General features: G+C 40.8%; 1 protein-coding gene across 2 annotated transcripts in view; it reads right to left on the bottom strand.

The window, feature by feature from the left end:
- The window catches only part of LOC117522697 (disco-interacting protein 2 homolog C), a 427,709-nt gene that overhangs the window by 174,568 nt on the left and 232,565 nt on the right, over positions 1–20,576 (bottom strand). For both annotated transcript variants that reach the window (XM_034184153.1, XM_034184154.1), the window contains exon 2: positions 11,779–11,850. In XM_034184153.1, the coding sequence (XP_034040044.1) occupies positions 11,779–11,850 (72 nt within the window). The remainder of the gene's footprint in view (positions 1–11,778; positions 11,851–20,576) is intronic.

A 20,576-nucleotide genomic window follows, 5' to 3' on the forward strand; every position in this document is an offset into this window, starting at 1 on the left:
ATCAGGGTAGTAAACAACATTTACAAGAAATATAGTTAATACATAATATCATAGTTAGTGTCTAAAACCGAAATATTCATACAGGAGAAGATTGTAGTATACGTCTACCTAGTCTGTAGACTTGTTGTAAAACTAAATTCTAGCTAGTAGGCTAAGCTATAAATATGGTTATTTTCTTATAGAAAGAGAAGCTATGATGTAACATGTTTTAGGTATCTAAAGTTCACCTTTCTAGCTTACTATAGGAAGACAAAATCCATACTCTACATGCTTTCTAATGGAAACCCCAAACTTAGATACTATCTGTTGATATCTATTAAAGAACCCATGAACTGAAGAACCATTAAAAATCTACAACATGTAAAATAAAAGTGTAAATCACAAAGTAAGCTAATTATAGCGAGATGAGCTACCGTTAATTTAGCTGTTAATTAGCCAACCTCCAGTGGGTCTGTAATCAACTTTTCTGCAGCATGGCTTTGCTTTGAACTTTGAACCAATCAAAGCAGTGATTTGCAGGTCGAAGCAGTGCTTCAATCTACGATTCGTGGATTTTATTTCGCTTTATCCTAATTTTTTCCCGCTAAAACCCTGAAGAGCATATGTCTGTGAGTAATATTTAATGTTTTTATGTTAAACCGACCTGTTATGACCTTCTGAAACAGTTGATAGATGTATTTTATAACTTAACAATGGGACCGATGCTAACGTGTTAGCATGTCTATGGCATTTTCAATGTTAAAGTTAGCATTAAGCTGTTCGCATCAGCACGGTTGTGTTGATTTGTTTTCTGTTTAATTAATGGCTCAGCATTCATTGTCGTAAAAGAGTCAAATTGTAATTTTTTTGAATTTATTTTTATTCATATATTATAGCAACAACAATAATAGTCTACATAATAGACAATAATAGTCAATAATAGACTAATAATGTTACAATACAATTTTAGAGAAAGAGAAAAAGAACATAATGAAACAAAACACAAGAGAAAAGATAAAACCATATGACAATGAAAATAAATAAATACATATACAAATAAATAACTGTTTCCTGTGAACACCTAGTGAGTAGCCTACTCTCGTTTAGGTATTGAAACCTTGTTTCTGAAGTGTTTTTGTGTGATGTACACAATTTTCAGTATTTTGATTAATACTACCAGTCATTTACAAGCCTAGATAAACTTTTATTTAAAAAAAACAGTCCGTTTTTGATTATTAACATTTACTTGTACTTTTACTTTCAATACTTGAGTACATTTAGTTGTGACAAACAGTGTCTTGAACTTCTACCAAAGTCATTTTTTTTAATGGGTATCTGTACTTTCACTTAAGTGTGATTTTCCGGTACTTTATACAACACAGGGTTTAACTAATTGTACCCCACTTCTCCATGTTCTGAGTTGATACACATTTTACGGGATGGGAATGTTCCATGTAGTGTGAGGTTTTTCTTTCCATTTGTTAGGGCAACAGAAAACGGTCTCTCCAATCACAGCCACTGGAGCTTTTATCTCCAAAGATGTCATGGGCGTCTTGGAGGCTTCCCTCACTCAGCGTTCTGTGTGGTACATTTAAGTGAACTCAAAAAGATAATTGCTGACACAAACACTTTCTTGTGCTTGTTCCTCAAAATAATTAGCCAATTGCTTAAAGCTAACTTTTTTGTTAGTGCATTAGCCTTTCAGAAAACTTTGATGAGCAGACTAATTAGCTTCCACTAAATTTAGTGGTCATAAAGTTTAAAAGTCAAAAATGTATGTAAGCCCTAAGAATCATATGCTTGACCATATAATAACCCCACAAAAGAAATGATACATCGCGCAAACACAACTAGCATGACCTCAAGGAGATGGAGGAGCAAGAGGAGCAAGCCAGAGAAATGCATCAATTAGATTGTTAAAATTATTTTCCATGTGAATTTGTATTTCTACTACTGTCACCCTTAACTGGAATAAGTGGGTCTCAAAAACTGACGGAAGGATTTTTATTGCCTCCTCTACTAACAATGGTTTGTTAGCAGGACAACTCAAAAATTAATGAATGGGCTTTAATGAAATTTGGTGAGGAGATCGACAATGTTCTGGGAAATAATTGATTAAATTTTGGAGGTGATCTGGAATAATACTTTGTACATATGTACATAGCTCCATTTAACTCAAAATATTGTGAGAGGATGCTGATTAAATTTGGTGAGCAGATGAACAATGGTGTTGAAAATTAGTGATTTTACTTTGAATTTTTGCTCAGGAAAATATTTTTGATTCAGGATCCAGAAGAAATTTTAAGTATTCTGGAACATTTAATTCAAAACCTTTAATGAACTTCAATAGCATACTGTGACCAGATCAGTGTTCATTCATTTCAATTTATTTTATTTATAGAGCCAAATCACAACAAAGCTGCCTCAAGGTGCTTTACACGAGTAAGGTCTAACCTTACCAACCCCTACAGCAAGCACACAGGTGACAGTGGTAAGGAAAAACTTCCTCCATTGATTCGAGGACGAAAGCTCAACCAGACCAAAGCTCAGCCAGAGCAGTCCATCTTGGGTCTTTAGTCCCTGAATGTCCATGTCCAGTTCCAATTTGGTGCAGATGAAGTACAATTTCCAGTCATTGGTGCAACGGGCAAGGCATCCTGAGGTCGGTCTGGCACCCTGGGGTGCAGGGCCGGCATCCATCAAGGATGTCATCAGTGCCTCAGACAGAGAGAAGAAGTCTCAGTCACAAAGTCACAAAGTTCTTCTGATGTGGATTTTGAGGAGCAAACTGGAGCGATCCGAATTGTTCAGCAGCTAATGGATGAATATGGGTGTGTGTGTGTGTGTGTGTGTGTGGAGACAATTTGCCTCATTCACAACGTGACAGAATGTAATGCGCTGTTACACGCAATAGCATGGAATAGCACGGAACATTATTCAACATGTGCCATTAATCGTAACACATGGTAACAGGTTGCAGCAGATCCTGAGGACACCTGACACCTATGCCTCAAATCATCACATTCATGATCAGTGGCCAATGATGTATACTTTGTGGCATTCGTAACTTGCCATCGTTATGTGTAAATGGAGCCTAAGGTATGAGTTCACCAGCAAATCAACAGAGAAGCAAAGAGAATACTAAGGTGATTCCAGCAGCTAGAACTGAGCTTCACTAACAAACCCAGAATTGAGATGAAATGAGGTCGAGACCTGTTGTGCTGCTAATAAGATGAATTTAAAAGGATAGGAAGACATCCAGCTTTTCACTGAAGCAAAACAATCCTCTACAGTGATGTGTATGAGGCATCCCAAGGTTTGTGACAGGTTAATAATTTCCAGCACAGTCGGCCCAACAGTGGGCCACAGGTCCTTAAACAGTTTTGTTGGTATAGGGTAGAAAAGACACGTTGTGCATTTAGCGTCACTTTCATCAGTGCACCCAATGAAATAATATCAAATTCAGCAAATCTAAGTGATGTATCAGTGATGGGACCCACTTCAGTAACAGGCTGCCGTGGCTGCACTAAGGCATGCTGGGATATATTAAACCGAATGTCATCTATTTTCTTTTTGAAGTAATCTAAGAAATCTTTGGCTGTAAATGGAAAGCGACTTACAGGTGGTTGTCCATGAATACGTGTTGCAACCATGTTAAACAGGAACTTTGAATTATGCTTGTCGTTGTTGATCAAATCAGAGTAGTAGGCCTACTTTGCAACCAGTAGTGCATTCTTATAGTCCAGAGCAGCATCGTACCACGCAAGGAGGAATACTTCTAGTTTTGAGCTACGCTCGTATTTTCAAGACCGACCTCCGCTGTCTTGCGGTACGTTTGGTGAGTATGCATTTCTTTTATTGTTGCTTGAAAGTGATTTTTGGGGACTTTTCCATACGCCCACTTGATTGAGTGGTGTCGCATTGAAAATGTACTGTCTTTAGCCTCCAGTGTTACTGTAGCGGGGTACGGATGCGGGACCTGCAAAGAATTCAAGTCATTAAAAAGATATAAACCTCTCTCAGTGGCCACGGAGCTCTGCAGCTCCGATTACTGAGACCGTGCGGCGCTGCGGATTTTGCCGCAAGAAGTCTGTCCTTGCGGGCAACAGGCGTTACTGGCCGCTACACATCAAAACAGAGAAGAACGGAGAAGAACATCACCCGCTGTCGATGTCGCTGCTGATCTGAGCATGCAGAGCTGTATCTCGCATTCATTGCAGCTTACTTTTGGATGTTGAAATCCGGATGTGTATAACAGTAACATTACTAAGATAAAATCAATTTCAATGCCGGATCGGACTGAAGGCTTTTTTTTTTGGATTGGACTGAAGGCGCAAGCGCGTCGTCTTCTCCCCAACGTCATGGAAATGACCCGAATGTACAAACTGTTTTCACGGAGGGCTAAATTTTAGCTGCAAATTTGTCATTTTTAAATGAAGATTTCTCCGCTGAATTACAAATTTGGGCTTACAGATTTACTTTACTGCATTCATAAGGGTCTTATAAATACATATCAGCTATTTCTTTCTGAGATCTGACCACATTTATTTCAATGCAGGTCTACTTTAAGTCATTTTTGAGTGGGCCTTAAAGAAAAATTATGAGCATATCAATAAATTGTTATGAAACAAGGCCAGGTGCTTGATGCTAAATTTTGATGGTGGGGAATATGTGGCTTTTGCGGAGGTATCCGCTCTCCAAGAGCCATTGTGAAAGTTGAAGAAAAACTGTTTCATTTCATTTCCTCATTATCACTGATGTGTATGTTGGTCATTTAATATCGGAATACTAAACTCTTTTTGTAAAAATCCAAGTTTATGCTTCAACATATAAAAACGTTATCTCTTTGGGTAGTATATTAATGTCATGTGCAGAGAATGAAATGATACACCCTCTGTGGCCTGAGCTTATCTGTCCCTCATTTGTGTTCTTGATCTGCAGTGTGTGCACGTTCACTGTGTGAGATTTTTGTGTGTCCAGATTTAGTGCATGGGAGTCCCGTGCACTAAATCTGGACACACTACATCAAGAGCTATCTGGCCTGTTATCAGGCTCCTACTGCCATTCCTTCTGCTCCAGGGGGACTGACAGAGGAGGGAACGTTTATTTACATCCTCAGATGGTGCTACTGTGACATCTTGTGACAGAAAAAGCATTCATTGCACAATTACTGCATTATTTGTCCCATCTTTAAACATCACAAATAATTAGCTCCTCCCACTGACAGAAAGCATTCAGAGATGCAACCACCAAATACTTCCAGAACGGGGTGCACGTCATATGACTGTACCTGTCTCAAGGCGAGCAGCCTGAAAAATGTTTCCTTTTCCTTTCATGCGTTTCTCATTGCGAGATCTCTCCCTTTGATTTAATTTAGAACATTCTTGCTTTATGACATCACAAAGATCTATAATCTTACATACAAATTCTACTACTTGGAGATTTGCTACAAACTGTCTAAATCCAAACTGTCCAAAGGGCAGTTGTTTAAGCGTTGTCAGAGTTTAAGAGTTTAAACATAATCTACTTTATCGTTCTAGCTGAAATACACAAATATAGTGCATATATTTAGTACTGTGCTAAAGTTTTAGATGCTATAAAATTTTGATTACAACCTTGTACTTCATCCTGTGGCTCAACAAAATATAAAAGATGAAATGTTCCACACATTCCTTTTACAACAAAAAACAAATGAGATATTGTCAATTCGCTGTTTCGTACATGTGAAGCTCACGCCATCTCGCAGTCTGTGACTCATGCAAGAGGTCTGTTTCAGCAGAGTTCAGGTTCAAGGCCCAATTGTTGTGGTCAACCTTTGCCCTTGCCCTGTCTCCTCTTGTGTGTTGTTTGTCTGTTTTCCCTCCAGGTGGCGCGCTACAGAGCCGAGGTGCACTTGAGATTAATAAACGTCTCGCACCTGTGATTCATGAGCTCCTGATCATGAGCAGGCTACTTAAATCCCGGCTACTGCTGTCCATCTGAGCCTGGAGCACCTGGAGGAGAAGAACACCCATGTGCAGATGCTGTTCCTGGACTTCAGCTCAGCAGTCAACATGATCATCCCCCAGGACCTGGTATGTAAACTGGGCCAACTGGGCCTCAACACGCCCCTGTGCAACGGGCTGCTGGATTTCCTCACCGGCAGAACCCAGTCTGTCTGTGTGGGGAACAACACCTCCAGTGTCATCTCCCTGAACACCGGCTTCCTCCAAGGCTGTGTCCTGAGCCCCCTGCTGTTCACCTTGTTGACCCATGACTGTCGTCCAAGGTACAACACCAACCACATACTGAAGTATGCGGATGATACAACAGTTGTGGGCCTCATACAGGATAATAATGACTGGCCCTATAGAGAGGAGGTGCGACATCTGGTGGCCTGGTGTAAGACAAACAACTTGCTCCTGAATGTCAACAAAACAAAAGATCTCATTGTTGACTTCAGGAGATCCCGACCCAGCCACACACCACTCCTCATCAACGACACAGCGGTGGGGGTTGTCAGCAGCACCAAGTTCCTGGGGGTGCACATTACAGACAACCTCAGCTGGTCACTTCACACCACCTCCCTGGCAAAGAGAGCTTAGCAACATCTGCATTTCCTGCAACAGATGAGAAGAGCCTCCCTCCCTTCTCCCATCCTCTCCACCTTCTATAGAGGGACCATTGAGGGCCTGCTGACCAGCTGCATCTCCGTCTGGTCTGGGAGCTGTCAGGCTTCAGACTGGAAGTCCTTGCAGAGAGTGGTGAGGACAGTGGAGAAGATCATTGGGACTCCACTACCCCCATCCAAGACATTGCCCACAGGCGATGCCGAGCCAGAGCTCAACGGATCCTCTCCGACCCCAACATGGACTGTTGTCTCCGCTGGCTTCTGGCAGGAGGTTCCGCAGCATGTGCTGCAGAAACAGCCAGATTCAAAAACAGTTATTTTTCACTGGCCATCAGACTGTTAAACGCCACTTAACCCCACTGTCCTGCCCTCCTCCAGACTGTTGGTACTGTTTGAAGAAAACTTCAGTGCAATACTATCTGTGCAATACTCCAGACACTGCTGCTAACTATATATTGAATTATTTTTATACTGATTTTAAATTTAGCTCTATTTGCACTCATTTCTATATATATATATATATATATATATATATATATATATATATATATATATATATATATATATATATATATATGTATTTATAACTTGTTCCAGTGTACTGAGTACTCCGGTAGCCAAGCAATGACATTTTGTTGCCAGACTCACTGTTGTGTTCTTGTGCAATGACAATTAAGAAAGTCTAAGTCTAAACCATGGCTTTGAGCTTAGTCTTTGCTAGATTCTACCGATGCTTTCATGAGCTACCTCTGTCTCTGCATTGAGCTCTGTCTTCAGAGATTTCCCTGAGATGCCCTCAGCATGAATTCTGAGCTTCCCGCAGCTTCTCTCAAAGGTAACCTGGCCGCTGTATTTTCCGCAATAGAGTACTTTCACCTTTGGTGTCTACAGACACCTTCCTGTGTAACTTCCATGCCGCAATGTCTCCTGGCTTCCACACCACTACCTGTAACTACTACGTCACTTTTGGAACTCACAGCTGTGCCGCTGTTCATCTGCAGTCAGCCTCAGAGTGTGCCACTCTGCTCCAGTCAGCTAAGTTCCTGTCGTCTCTGAGTTTGTGAGAATCCGCCTCTCATTCAGCTCCTGTGAGCGAAATGTAAGCAGAACTACTAAGAACTTCCAAGTCAAGTTCCAAGTAAATTGAACTGCATCATAAGTGCTGCAGCTTAATTACACTGCTGACCTCTGAACAATTCCTGAACTTTGAACACTCCTGCATTAAGCCTCCGTGCAAACGCAGAACATTCATTTGTTAAAGGCTTCCAGTGTTACGAGTGCATTCACTCACCTTTGTTCTGCTCCTCCCTCAGAACATTCCTTTGTCCTCGGCTCTGTGCGGCCACCTGGCTACGGTTCCTGTCCTGTGCTGTCCTGGATTTCAATCCACTCTCTAACTCCCAAACCTGGTTTGTTTGCACTGCAGCTCCCGGCTTTTCACCGCTCCGAGCGGGCCCTGTCTCAACTCTGCAGGCACCATCACCAGCTTCAGCATTATTATTCCTTTGTTACTCATTATTGTACATAATCCTCATTGAAGACAACTTTGGATGCTGTAGCTCCTCTAAAAAAGAGAGCTTTAAATCAGAAGTGCCTGACTCCGTGGTATAACTCACAAACTCGTAGCTTAAAGCAGATAACCCGTAAGTTGGAGAGGAAATGGCGTCTTACTAATTTAGAAGATCTTCACTTAGCCTGGAAAAAGAGCCTGTTGCTCTATAAAAAAGCCCTCCGTAAAGCTAGGACATCTTTCTACTCATCACTAATTGAAGAAAATAAGAACAACCCCAGGTTTCTTTTCAGCACTGTAGCCAGGCTGACAAAGAGTCAGAGCTCTACTGAGCTGAGTATTCCATTAACTTTAACTAGTAATGACTTCATGACTTTCTTTGCTAACAAAATTTTAACTATTAGAGAAAAAATTACTCATAACCATCCCAAAGACGTATCATTATCTTTGGCTGCTTTCAGTGATGCCGGTATTTGGTTAGACTCTTTCTCTCCGATTGTTCTGTCTGAGTTATTTTCATTAGTTACTTCATCCAAACCATCAACATGTTTATTAGACCCCATTCCTACCAGGCTGCTCAAGGAAGCCCTACCATTATTTAATGCTTCGATCTTAAATATGATCAATCTATCTTTGTTAGTTGGCTATGTACCACAGGCTTTTAAGGTGGCAGTAATTAAACCATTACTTAAAAAGCCATCACTTGACCCAGCTATCTTAGCTAATTATAGGCCAATCTCCAACCTTCCTTTTCTCTCAAAAATTCTTGAAAGGGTAGTTGTAAAACAGCTAACTGATCATCTGCAGAGGAATGGTCTATTTGAAGAGTTTCAGTCAGGTTTTAGAATTCATCATAGTACAGAAACAGCATTAGTGAAGGTTACAAATGATCTGGATGGCATTACCCTGACCTCTAGTAATACTGTGAGAAATCTTGGAGTCATTTTTGATCAGGATATGTCATTCAAAGCGCATATTAAACAAGTATGTAGAACTGCTTTTTTGCATTTACGCAATATCTCTAAAATCAGAAAGGTCTTGTCTCAGAGTGATGCTGAAAAAACTAATCATGCATTTATTTCCTCTAGGCTGGACTATTGTAATTCATTATTATCAGGTTGTCCTAAAAGTTTCCTAAAAAGCCTTCAGTTAATTCAAAATGCTGGAGTACTGACGGGGACTAGAAGGAGAGAGCATATCTCACCCATATTGGCCTCTCTTCATTGGCTTCCTGTTAATTCTAGAATAGAATTTAAAATTCTTCTTCTTACTTATAAGGTTTTGAATAATCAGGTCCCATCTTATCTTAGGGACCTCATAGTACCATTAACCAGTAACATAGCATTTAATCATTAGTGATCGATCTCTGCTCCCCTCCACAGCATGTCTTTTTCCTGGTTCTCTCCCTCAGCCCCAACCAGTCCCAGCAGAAGACTGCCCCTCCCTGAGCCTGGTTCTGCTGGAGGTTTCTTCCTGTTAAAAGGGAGTTTTTCCTTCCCACTGTAGCCAAGTGCTTGCTCACAGGGGGTCGTTTTGACCGTTGGGGTTTTACATAATTATTGTATGGCCTTGCCTTACAATATAAAGCGCCTTGGGGCAACTGTTTGTTGTGATTTGGCGCTATATAAAAAAAATTGATTGATTGATTGATTGATAAATCTCCTTTCGCTCACACCTGTTCTCATCATTGCTCCCAGCATTTGAGTCCATTGCCTGACCGGTCTGGTCCCATCTGGACCTCTAACCATAACACCAATGTAAACAAACCTCGTGAAGTATGGACAACACTGGGGCATGGCAGAAGTTCATCACAGCTGCTACACCTCCTCTAGATAACCCTCTCAACTTGGAAGAACGTGTCATCATCATAATCACCCGTGAATTCGCTAGATCAACGCCATCCACATCCTAGCCATTGTTCATATGCGCTGTGAGATGCCGGAACACTGATGACACCGCGGCGCATTTTTAATTGGTGTTTCATCAAATGATTCCACATTTAGTGGCAAATCACATCCAACTTACACATGATTCTTCACCACGCTGCATTTTATATGTCAGCGTGATTTGTGGCTGTTAATAGTATAGGACTGAACAAAATGATTCTTAAATGACACTTAGCAGTTTGATTATTTTTTCACCCTGTATGGTGGCGAAGTAGCGACAGAGTTTGTTTTCACTGGTGTGTCTGTCTGTGGACAAGATAACTCAAATATAACGCAATGCTAAAATACCCTCAGCCGCGAATGCTGTATACTTTGAAACCGGTCACGGAAGTACACAAGTAATCCAGGTGGATCCAGGTGGATCATCGGATGTTCACTAACACCTTAAATCTAAATTGTTATGAGTTCCGTGTGACAAGCTCCTTAATCCAAACGTGGTGGAAATATTACTTGGATATATATCTAGAGGTGGATTAGATTTGGGGTAGTTTGGTCAGAGGTAAAAGACAAGGAAAGCATGGCAACCAAAAAGCCTTGGTTAGATGATCTAAAGAATATATTCATCAGCAAAATGTTTGTGACTGACTGACATGAATGATTTCATGATGGTCACGTGATGTTGATATTTACATGTACACAGTGTGCAGCGCATCCATCAACCCTCTGGTGCCCTTAATATTGTGAAGCCACTCCCACTTGTCTGCAAAAGTGATGATTTTCTGCAAATCACTGAAAACAAGCCAATAACTGTGCCAAATGTGAAAGTATTCTTTTTTGTTTTTTTGTTCAATGACTTTGCACAAAATGGGTTCATTTGTGTGTTTTAAATTCTGGATGTGCTAACAACACTGAACAGGAGTGTAGATTCCCCTTAAATCTGATTGAACCTGGGTTACTTAAAAAACTCTGAAACGAGTAAAAGGTAGAAATCAAACACTATCTGCTCGACTCTGGAGCAATCGGTGCAGATGAACGGGGCTTCGCTCTGACGGTTATCACAGGAAAAGGAATGTATAAAAGGAATCACTGTGCTGCCGAGGGTCCCTCACGCCGGACTCAACACCAGACAATAGTGCAATTGTGTGTGTGCGCGCGTGCGCCTGTGGAGAAAAGTGTGTGTCATGAGAAGGAATGAGGAGTGTCGGGTTGGGATCACAGTAAACTGGGGATGCCCCCCACCCATGGACCTCAATGTGAATACCACACATTTCCCACCCCATTCCTTCCCATGATGCACTTCCTGACATTCCCCCACCCGGACAACACCCCTCACACAAACACATCAGTGGGTTCCAGTAATAGTACCGGTGCATCTGCCAGTGTACAGTGTTGCTGTGGTCCCCTTCTCCACAGTCACTATTAGACAATAAACATGTCAGAAGTGTCACGATTTATCCCAAAAACATTCAAAACATTACATGGGACGCACATCCTTATGTGTTTTTTTGGTTGGTTTTTCCCATCAACACTGCCTACTACAGAGATGTGAAATGTTGAGTGGTTCTAGAATTGACATCAACCCCTTCCCTTCATTCAATGGCAGCGCCATCTTGTGGTGATTGATATGATTGATGTGAGCTTCAATGAGCTGCCTGGGCTCTGATACTCAAACAGCTTCATGAATGACTGACTGCTGAATCAACACTGAAATCTGAGACTACTGATACATTCATACCTTTAGTATTAGGATCATTTTTAGGATAGTGTTGTGGGCGTGGCCATGCAGAGACTACCTGGTGATTGTGGGAAGTAGGCTCCAATCAGCTTGGATCGCTTCTTTTCATAGCCCTTTTGTGTGATATCACCTGCAGAGAGGAAAAAAAAGTTTACTTTAAGGTTGTAACACTGATCAGGCATCAACAAACCACACAGAACCTTCCTTAACATTCTACTTTAAATGCAAATGAAACCATGGTGCTACCTGGGAGAACACACAGAAGATTTTCAGAATAAAATAAACTGTAAAGAAAACAGAAATGGTGACGTTCCCACACCACATCTCCACCACCCCATGAAGTTGACTTCAGTCTTGGCCTCTCCAAAGTGACCATCTATTTGCTGCAGCCATGTGGAATGTGGGTGTGTCCTTTATCTTCTCCAGCCACCTGTGTGGTGAATCATGCTCACAGAAATGCAGCACATGGCCACATAGCTGATGTTCCCTCACAATGCAAGGGATCCTCCTTGTCTGAGTCTCCCTGAGTGACTGATCATTTGACATAAAGTCATTTCAGAAGTAGCCGAAGATCTTCCAGAGACCTAAGACATCTAGTTGTCAGATCAGGTCACTGGATAGAGTGAGTCCATGTCAGACAAGTACACAGCAAGACAGGAAGCACCAGGACCCTAAAGATTTGGACCTTTGTTCTCCTGCAAAGATGTCAACATTGCCAAAGATCTTTGTCGAGACACCTCAGGTGCCTCTGGACCTCAAAGGCTGAGGACCCAGAGACATGACTGTGGTAAGTGAACGTCTCTACAAGTTTCACCACATACAGACACACTTCTGACAAAATCTCTTGTTAAAAGTGAAATCTGCCGGAAAATGGCTGATGTCCAGCTCTTGTGATAACCAGAGAAAGAGCACATGACAGTCTCGTATCCACACAGCCATCCGTTTAGAAATGGTCCGGTGGCTTGTGCCGCGTCGTCACAGCTCGGAGCGCGGCGCGCTGAGCGTCCTTAAAGGGGTCCTTAAAGCTGTAGTAACAGACCTTATTCTCTGTGAAGCCCGTAAAATTTTCACCGAAAGCCAGATAAATTTTTGGAATGGTTTCCAGGTGCCAGTCTCTAACAGCTTCTGAAAAAATTCTGATGGAAAAAAGTCCTTTTCATTCCGCCATTTCCAGACAATGAAAATCCGACGAGGGGGCGGGACCACTCCTTCCCAAGGCGTGCTCACAGGCGAATGACGTCACCGACAGGCGTGGAAAAACTCACCCATGCGCACGAGGGTTCAAGCATGTCTGACGTAAAAACATATGAATGAAATCCATATAGTTTTGAAAAAAATAAAAAGGACCGTTACTTTATTGACTGACCTCGTAAAAGCCTGGATCTGAGTCTTGATCCAGGACAATCACAAACCCAGACACTGGTTCCTCCCTCAGCTTCTCAAGTCCGGCACTCAGAGCATCCACTGAATCCACAAACATCCCAGCATCATCCACACAACCAAGGTGCATAAACCTTTTATTGCCAATAAGGGCAACTGAGCCGCTGGACGCTGCACCTTTACCCAACGTCCACACAAGCACTGAACGGGGGTGTGAGAAAATAAAAGGAGAAGGCACAGAGCGCGTTCCATAAACTTCACCAGCATTTATCAGAATGGATGGAAAGTGTTAACATGCAGATGTCAGACTATGGACTTCATTTATTCACTTTTTTTACTTTGAAAAACTGCGATCAAAGCAGAAAAAAGTCATTTGATTCACTGTGACTCCGCTTCATCATTTTCTGCACTCAACCAAAACCAGACTCTGCAGTTTCTGTGCGTGTGCACACATTTGGACTTCAAGGTACTGTACGTGCACTGCAGTCACCTTTCACAGTGCAGCAAACACTCTGGAAAGCTGCCTACTAATTTCTCAGAGTGACATAAATCAAGCTCTGCTCAGGTAACATCAGCACATTTTAAAACACCACATCTGAACTCAATCCAGGCTTCAGACTCTGGCTGGGAGGAGTTCACCACATGTCTAAACAGCTCCAGATCAAGTTTAGGCACTCACAGGAAATACAAGCTGGCATGCAAAAAAAAAAAAAAAAAAAAAATATATATATATATATATATATATATATATATATATATATATATATATGAGATTCCTCAAAATGTAAACAACTTTGTGGTGTGACACCGTTTCCATGTAAAGATATACTAAAACAGAGATTGGTCCTACTCCAGTCAGAATGGGACCATATGTTCACTGTTAGTGTTCATTTAACACTGGGTATTTTACTGTGTATAGTTTTTCTGGCTGACTCATTGTTTTTTCTCTCTGTACAAGGTGCGGATGACGTCATGACGTCATAGGCTGGATTTGATGACTGCATAGTTACTGAAATGGATGTGGAATGGACTCTGCCATGGGAACAGGCCCACTGAATGGCATGAGCACTGCTGGATGACCCCCGCCTGTAGTGCAAACACCTTGTGGACTTCTCATTAAATGAATCTTTTTGTTCTTGTAAAGTTGTGTTGTTTGATTTCCTGTTTTCTGTTTCTTCAGCTTTGTAAAACTTTGCAAAAACCATTGTTGATAACTGTTAGAATGGCCAAAGCAATGGTTCACCCCTTTGAGTCTGGTCTGTTTGAGGTTTCTTCCTCATTATCATCAGAGGGAGTTTTTCCTTATTACTGTTGCCAGTGTTCTTGCTATAGGGGTTGGTAAGGCTAGACCTTACTTGTATGAAGTGCCTTGAGGCAGCTTTGATGTAATTTGGTGCTATGTAAACTCAATAAATTGAAATTGAATTGAAAACTTTATGACATCATGACATTGTGGGTCAATAAACAGCTAATGTTCTTATTAGCAGTCACAAACATTTACAACTGCAATGATTAACTGGTTATTGAATTAACTGCCAACTAATTTGATAACTGATTAATCGTTTATAGTCCTTTTTATAGCTTCTAATATATGGTTTTTGTTTTTTTTTTTGCTGCTCTCTGATCCATCAGTTCTGGAATTTCATGGACCGAACAACTAACTGATTAATGAATAAAAACATAAGTGACAGATTAATTCATAATGAGCATAAATCAGTCGCAGCCATACACATCCTTAACAATCACATCAAAGTTGAACTATTCTGTAAAATCGCTAACTGATTAGCAGCCTAGTATGACTTGTATTATGCACAAAATGGCTCAAAACACTTGTGTTTATCTTGGCTATGTGCTAACCAGCTAAACTGGAAAACTTGCTGAGTCACTGCAGATGCTAGGCTAGTCTAGTTAGCCCACTTGCTCAGATGCTAGCTGCACAACTTAACATTTAAAAAAAAAAAAAGTTGTAATGGCAAAATTATAAATGTCTGTGTTGAACAGGTTAAAACATGACCCACATGATGCAATACTCCTACATCCGGGGACAGCCCTCTTATGTCCCCATCAAAAACATGGCACTTTCTTTTTGGACAAACTACAGAGCAAACAAAGTGAAAATGCAAAGAAAAAATGACGACGTGGTGGAAAGCAGACATGTGTTACGGTTTGTTATGACCCAAACGTTGAGGCAGTTGTGCAAGCAAGAGACCGCAGCTACTCTGCCAAGGTGTAGCAACTGGAGCGCTGGCAAGACCGAAGTGACCTGGGCGGGGACCGCACACGCCCCTCAGTTCGAGATACTCAACATGCAAAGCTACAACTAACAGGCTAACTTTGGTTTGGTTATTTGGTTCATGAACATTTTTGAGGACTGGGTGCTGTTTTTCATAACGGATGCTTGGGTGCACATTTTGAAAATATATGACCAGTCTATTGCCTGAGCGAACCTAATGTCGCCAAGGTATCTACTAATTAATGCTAACCTGCTGCTAATGGTGCCAACATATAGATTAATATATAAATAATGAATTTTTATGATTTCAATTGTACGAATATTTCATGAGGTGAAAGATGGTACATTTTATCTTTCACCGAATTAAATATTCATTCCATTGAAAGAATGAAAACATTCATTATCTGTTTTATATAACGGTTAAAATACATCCTTGTCATTTGATATTTTATTCATTTATAAACAACAGAAAAGGGACTTACATTTTGGTGTTCATCACTGGTGCTCAACAGTCCAACACAGACATGAGAGTCCAAAATTGTTCTCAGTAGTCCATGATGCCGTCCACTGACTTCATGTACTTCCAAAAAAAAGAAAAAAAAAGATGTGTGTAGTTCCTCAGTCCAGCGAAAAATCACGTCAGAAATTTGTCCGGCTTTTCATCCTAACAGCTCTTCATGCCTCCAATCGCCTTACAGCGTAGTGGATTTGTGTTTTTTTGTTTTTTTTTGTTGTTGTTTTTTGGGGGGGGGGGGGTAGAAGAATTAGCAGCTTCAATTAGCTCCTTCAAATCGTCTTCCACCAGCAAAAACTCCACTATGTTTAGCTAAACGCCGCCACCAGTAATGTGAGCACGCGCGGTGGTCGGGGCGTGCAATACGACATTTATTTACCACCAAAACTGCACGCTAATCCATGTCATGTGACATACAGTAGTGTTCAGAATAATAGTAGTGCTATGTGACTAAAAAGATTAATCCAGGTTTTGAGTATATTTCTTATTGTTACATGGGAAACAAGGTACCAGTAGATTCAGTAGATTCTCACAAATCCAACAAGACCAAGCATTCATGATATGCACACTCTTAAGGCTATGAAATCTTTTTAGTCACATAGCACTACTATTATTCTGAACACTACTGTACAAGCCACCAATCAAATGACAAGAATCCCCTCAGCCGTTATATACATAATACTAATATTCACTTGATAATTGAACACACCTGCTCCTAATTTCCCATCAGCCATCCAGCAGGTAGAACACTTGTTTATGAAATATTACACAAGTAAATCAAAGTTGTTTATTGGATTGATTCGATGCATCAAAATTCACCACATTTTAATCAGTTTGTCCTCATTATGCACCCGTTTACTCTGGGGACGTAGAAGAAGATAACATTTGTTGTTTTTATGACCTGGAGGGGACACTCCATTTGTCCATTCATTCACTGCAGCTTACAGTGTGCAGGTTTATTGGAGATAATGAGTGGGTGGGACTCAGGTTAATAAACAATAAAAAAAAGAAAAAGAAAAAGTACTGCTGAGTTAGTTCCAGGAACTAAAAGGATTCCTGGTTGTAAAGTTCATTTTGCGTCACTCGTTCACTCGCAGTGCCTTTCTTTCATCCACCTTTTCTTCATCTTCCCATTTAAATAAGTTTATCTCTCACTGTGTTCACCTCTCCATCTGTCTTTTCAACGTGGAAATAAAATCAGCTTTGTTTCCTTTTTAGGTGCTGATGGTTGCGGCTGCAAGTTCCTCTCTGTCTCAGACTGTATATGGTCAAAGACACTCACACCGACCCGTGACGTCACAACTGTGATTCCCTCTGCAGCTCACATCTGACAGCGCAGCCGTATCCGTGGGAAGCAAAACTGTTGTGTTTCTTTTTTAATGTGCTTTAATGCTATAAGTTGATTTGAAATTGCTGGTTCAATCCTTGGCATAAAGGAAAAACAGAATTAAAAAACTAGAAGAGCAACAGTGCTTTACATGTTTTACATTATTTTTTTGTAATCCCCCTGCATTCCCACATTAGGGGGTGCTACAGCAGATAATCCGTTTCCATCTCACCCCGTCCTCTACATCATCTTCTGTCACACCAACCACCTGCATATCCTCCCTCAGCACATCCATAAATCTCCTCTTTGTCCTCCCTCTTCTCCTCTTGACTGATGGCTCCATCCTCAGCATCCTTCTCCCTATATACCCTGGGTCCCTCCTCTGGAAATGTCCAAACCATTTCAATCTCACCTCTCTGTCTTTGTCTCCCAACAGTCCTACCTGTGCTGTCCCTCTGACATGCTCATTCGTAATCCTGTCCATCCTTCTTTATCCTCCATTAATATACAACCCTCCAATGTGTTTAATCAACAGTGGCTCCAAACTGTAGGCCCGCTGACGACAGTTCAGGGATATAAACACATTCATGTTCTTTAGTCCCTCTTCTTGCAAACTAACCTATGAATCCTGATCTTCTTTAAACTACAAACATTATTTTTCATGTCGTCTTCCAAAAACCTTCTAATGTCTTCTCAACTTCAAACCTCCTGGTGTTGCACAACAGCATCATCAGCAAAAAGAAGCAAGTCCTTATTGGCTTTAAGGTCCATTGGTGCAGGTGCTTATCTCTGAATTTCTTAGCGTCAAGCAAATGAGAGTCTACGACTCCTCCTGGATGGGAAGCCAGGACTAAACAGTCGGCCTGTTGCTGTTTACAGCTGGGTAGACTGAGACAATGTAGATTAAGTATCTTGTCCAAGGACACAGACAGACAGTATGAGTGAATGGTTGACAGCGGATAAGATTAGTACACATTTGAATTTACACAGAAAACGCCACCAACTTATAAGTTTTATATAAATTAGTATAACATTTCATGGATGAGACGGCTGCCGAACAGCAACACTGCAGAGACAGACACACACACACACACACACACACACACACAAATATATATATGTACACACACGGGTGTATAAACCATGAAATAGGGGCGCTGCGCCCCCTTGTTTTGGCTGCGTGCCCCTGCCAAAATGCAGATTTTTTTGAAGCATTCTTAGCATACAGCTTTCCCCTCTGTGATTGATTCTTCTGTAAATAACATTGATGCCAGGAAATAGCAAGCCCATTCATAATAAACAGCCTATTCTTTTCCAAAATACTAAAATTGTGGAAAAATGGCAGTGAGAATACACCTACATTGTACCACTAGAATTCGATTTGGAACTGTGCAATGTTTTCAACATCAGGACTGGGCTTAAAAGCCCACAGAATCCAGACAAGGGCTTCTAGCAAAGTTGTCACTTGTGTAAAATCAGAAGTTTGGGGCATGTTCAGGAATAGGACAGATTAAATCTGAGGCTCTGTTTGTGTAGTTCGACTATTTCTGCTCCTGAAATGGTTTCAGCCATGATAAGTTGAGAGAAGAAGTCATGTTCACAAACAATGATGTCTGTTAAATAGCAACAAAAGCATCACAAGTCTGTGTGAAACACCAAAATGATAGTCAAAATAAGTCTACTTATTTTAAGAACCGTGCCAAAAAATATATTTTTTGTTCATATGTTCCCACAGTTGGTTCCCAAACTACATGTTTTATGATAAACAGAGTTCTGTAATGTTCTGTGTCTGTGATAACTTGACCATTTAGTGCAGCAGATAAGGCCTGGTTCACAGGACAGGATTTTAAAATGATCTTTAGGTTTCCAAAACCTGAGAGACCACACACGTGAAGATAAAAAAAAAATCATAGATCTGACAGTTTTGGTGGTACAGTGTGTGGTGTTCAGCCACACGTTAAGGACAACAACACCACACACGAACAGATTTCACACACGAACATTCCCAGCTCAGACAGGAAATCTCGCAAAATCTCTCGAGATTAAACGTGACTTCAGAGTAAACAAACGGAGATACTTTGTGGACTATTTAAAACAGGGGGAAAAAAACAATACAAAAAGAAAAAGAAAAGGCGTTCTTTAAATGAGTGGAGACACCGCGACCACCGGACTTTCTGGTAAATTAGAACAGCTGTTTTGATTTTATTTTCCGCTCCGTACATCCGTCACCTCACTTTCTGATTGGCTGCACATCACATTCAGGAGGCTGCATGCTTGTTTTGGTCGGAGGACATAAAACACACGCTGCGATATCGGGCCAAAAAAAATCCAACATGTTGAATATCCCCGATTTGCGATTGGAGCGCCCCTGATGTCTTTCCGAGCAGATCAAAGCGCTCTTAACACACCACACATGGCAGGAATATCTGATAAGATTAGCGTCATCACGATTGTCAGGGCGTCCTTAAGACTGTTGGAAGGGGAAGATCGGGTCTGATATCGGCCTAATTATCTTGCGTCTGAACCAGGCCTAAGAGAATATTTACAGAGATATGCTTCAAATGGCGATGCAAGCACCAAATTAGACATTTGTCTTTTGAAAAAGCAGGGTGTGCACTTGAATTATCAACAGGTGCCCAGGTAGGGGTCAATTGAAGAATTACACAGGGGTCAAATTGAAAAATGCTTCAAATGTATTGAAAGGCATTCCATATTATTTGTCTGATCATAAAGATTCCACAAAGGTATAGTTTGGACAATCTGTGAGTGAATTATATGGCGTTATGGGGTAAAAAAAAAAAAAAAAGCAAAAATAGTGAGAAAGGTCAATTTCATTTTGTACAGGGCTCAAACTTTAAAGTTCCCCAATTTTGGTTAAAAGTGGTTCAAATTATTGGTTAAGATAATCAGATAAATAAATGGAATAGTTTTGACTGTGTTGAGTGGTTGGTCTGCGAAGCAAAGGTCAAACAATGTCGACGTTCATTGGATTCATATGACATGTGACATAACCCGTAACATGATAAATAAGCATGACACGTGATACAAACTAGTCATTATTAAAACCCTATTAACTCAACTAACAATTTGCTGCCTATTGAAAATTCAAGTGGTCACTCTAACCTTTCAAAAGGGTAATATATCTAAGGTGTATTTGTGCCAAATTTGGTGCTTACGTCACCATTTGAAAGCTTTTTTCAGTTATCTGCTGCACCAGTTTGACTTAATTGCACTTACTGAGTCACTATACTGGTCCTTCAAGATGCCTCAGAATGCCCCATTTTGACCTCAAAACCTCTGCACGCACACACACTATATATATATATATATATATATATATATATATATATATATATATATATCCTGACATGTAAAAAGCCAAATGAGTAGATGTGTGACCAT

This window comes from Thalassophryne amazonica, chromosome 12 (assembly GCF_902500255.1).
Source record: "Thalassophryne amazonica chromosome 12, fThaAma1.1, whole genome shotgun sequence".
Classification (NCBI taxonomy): Eukaryota; Metazoa; Chordata; class Actinopteri; order Batrachoidiformes; family Batrachoididae; genus Thalassophryne; species Thalassophryne amazonica.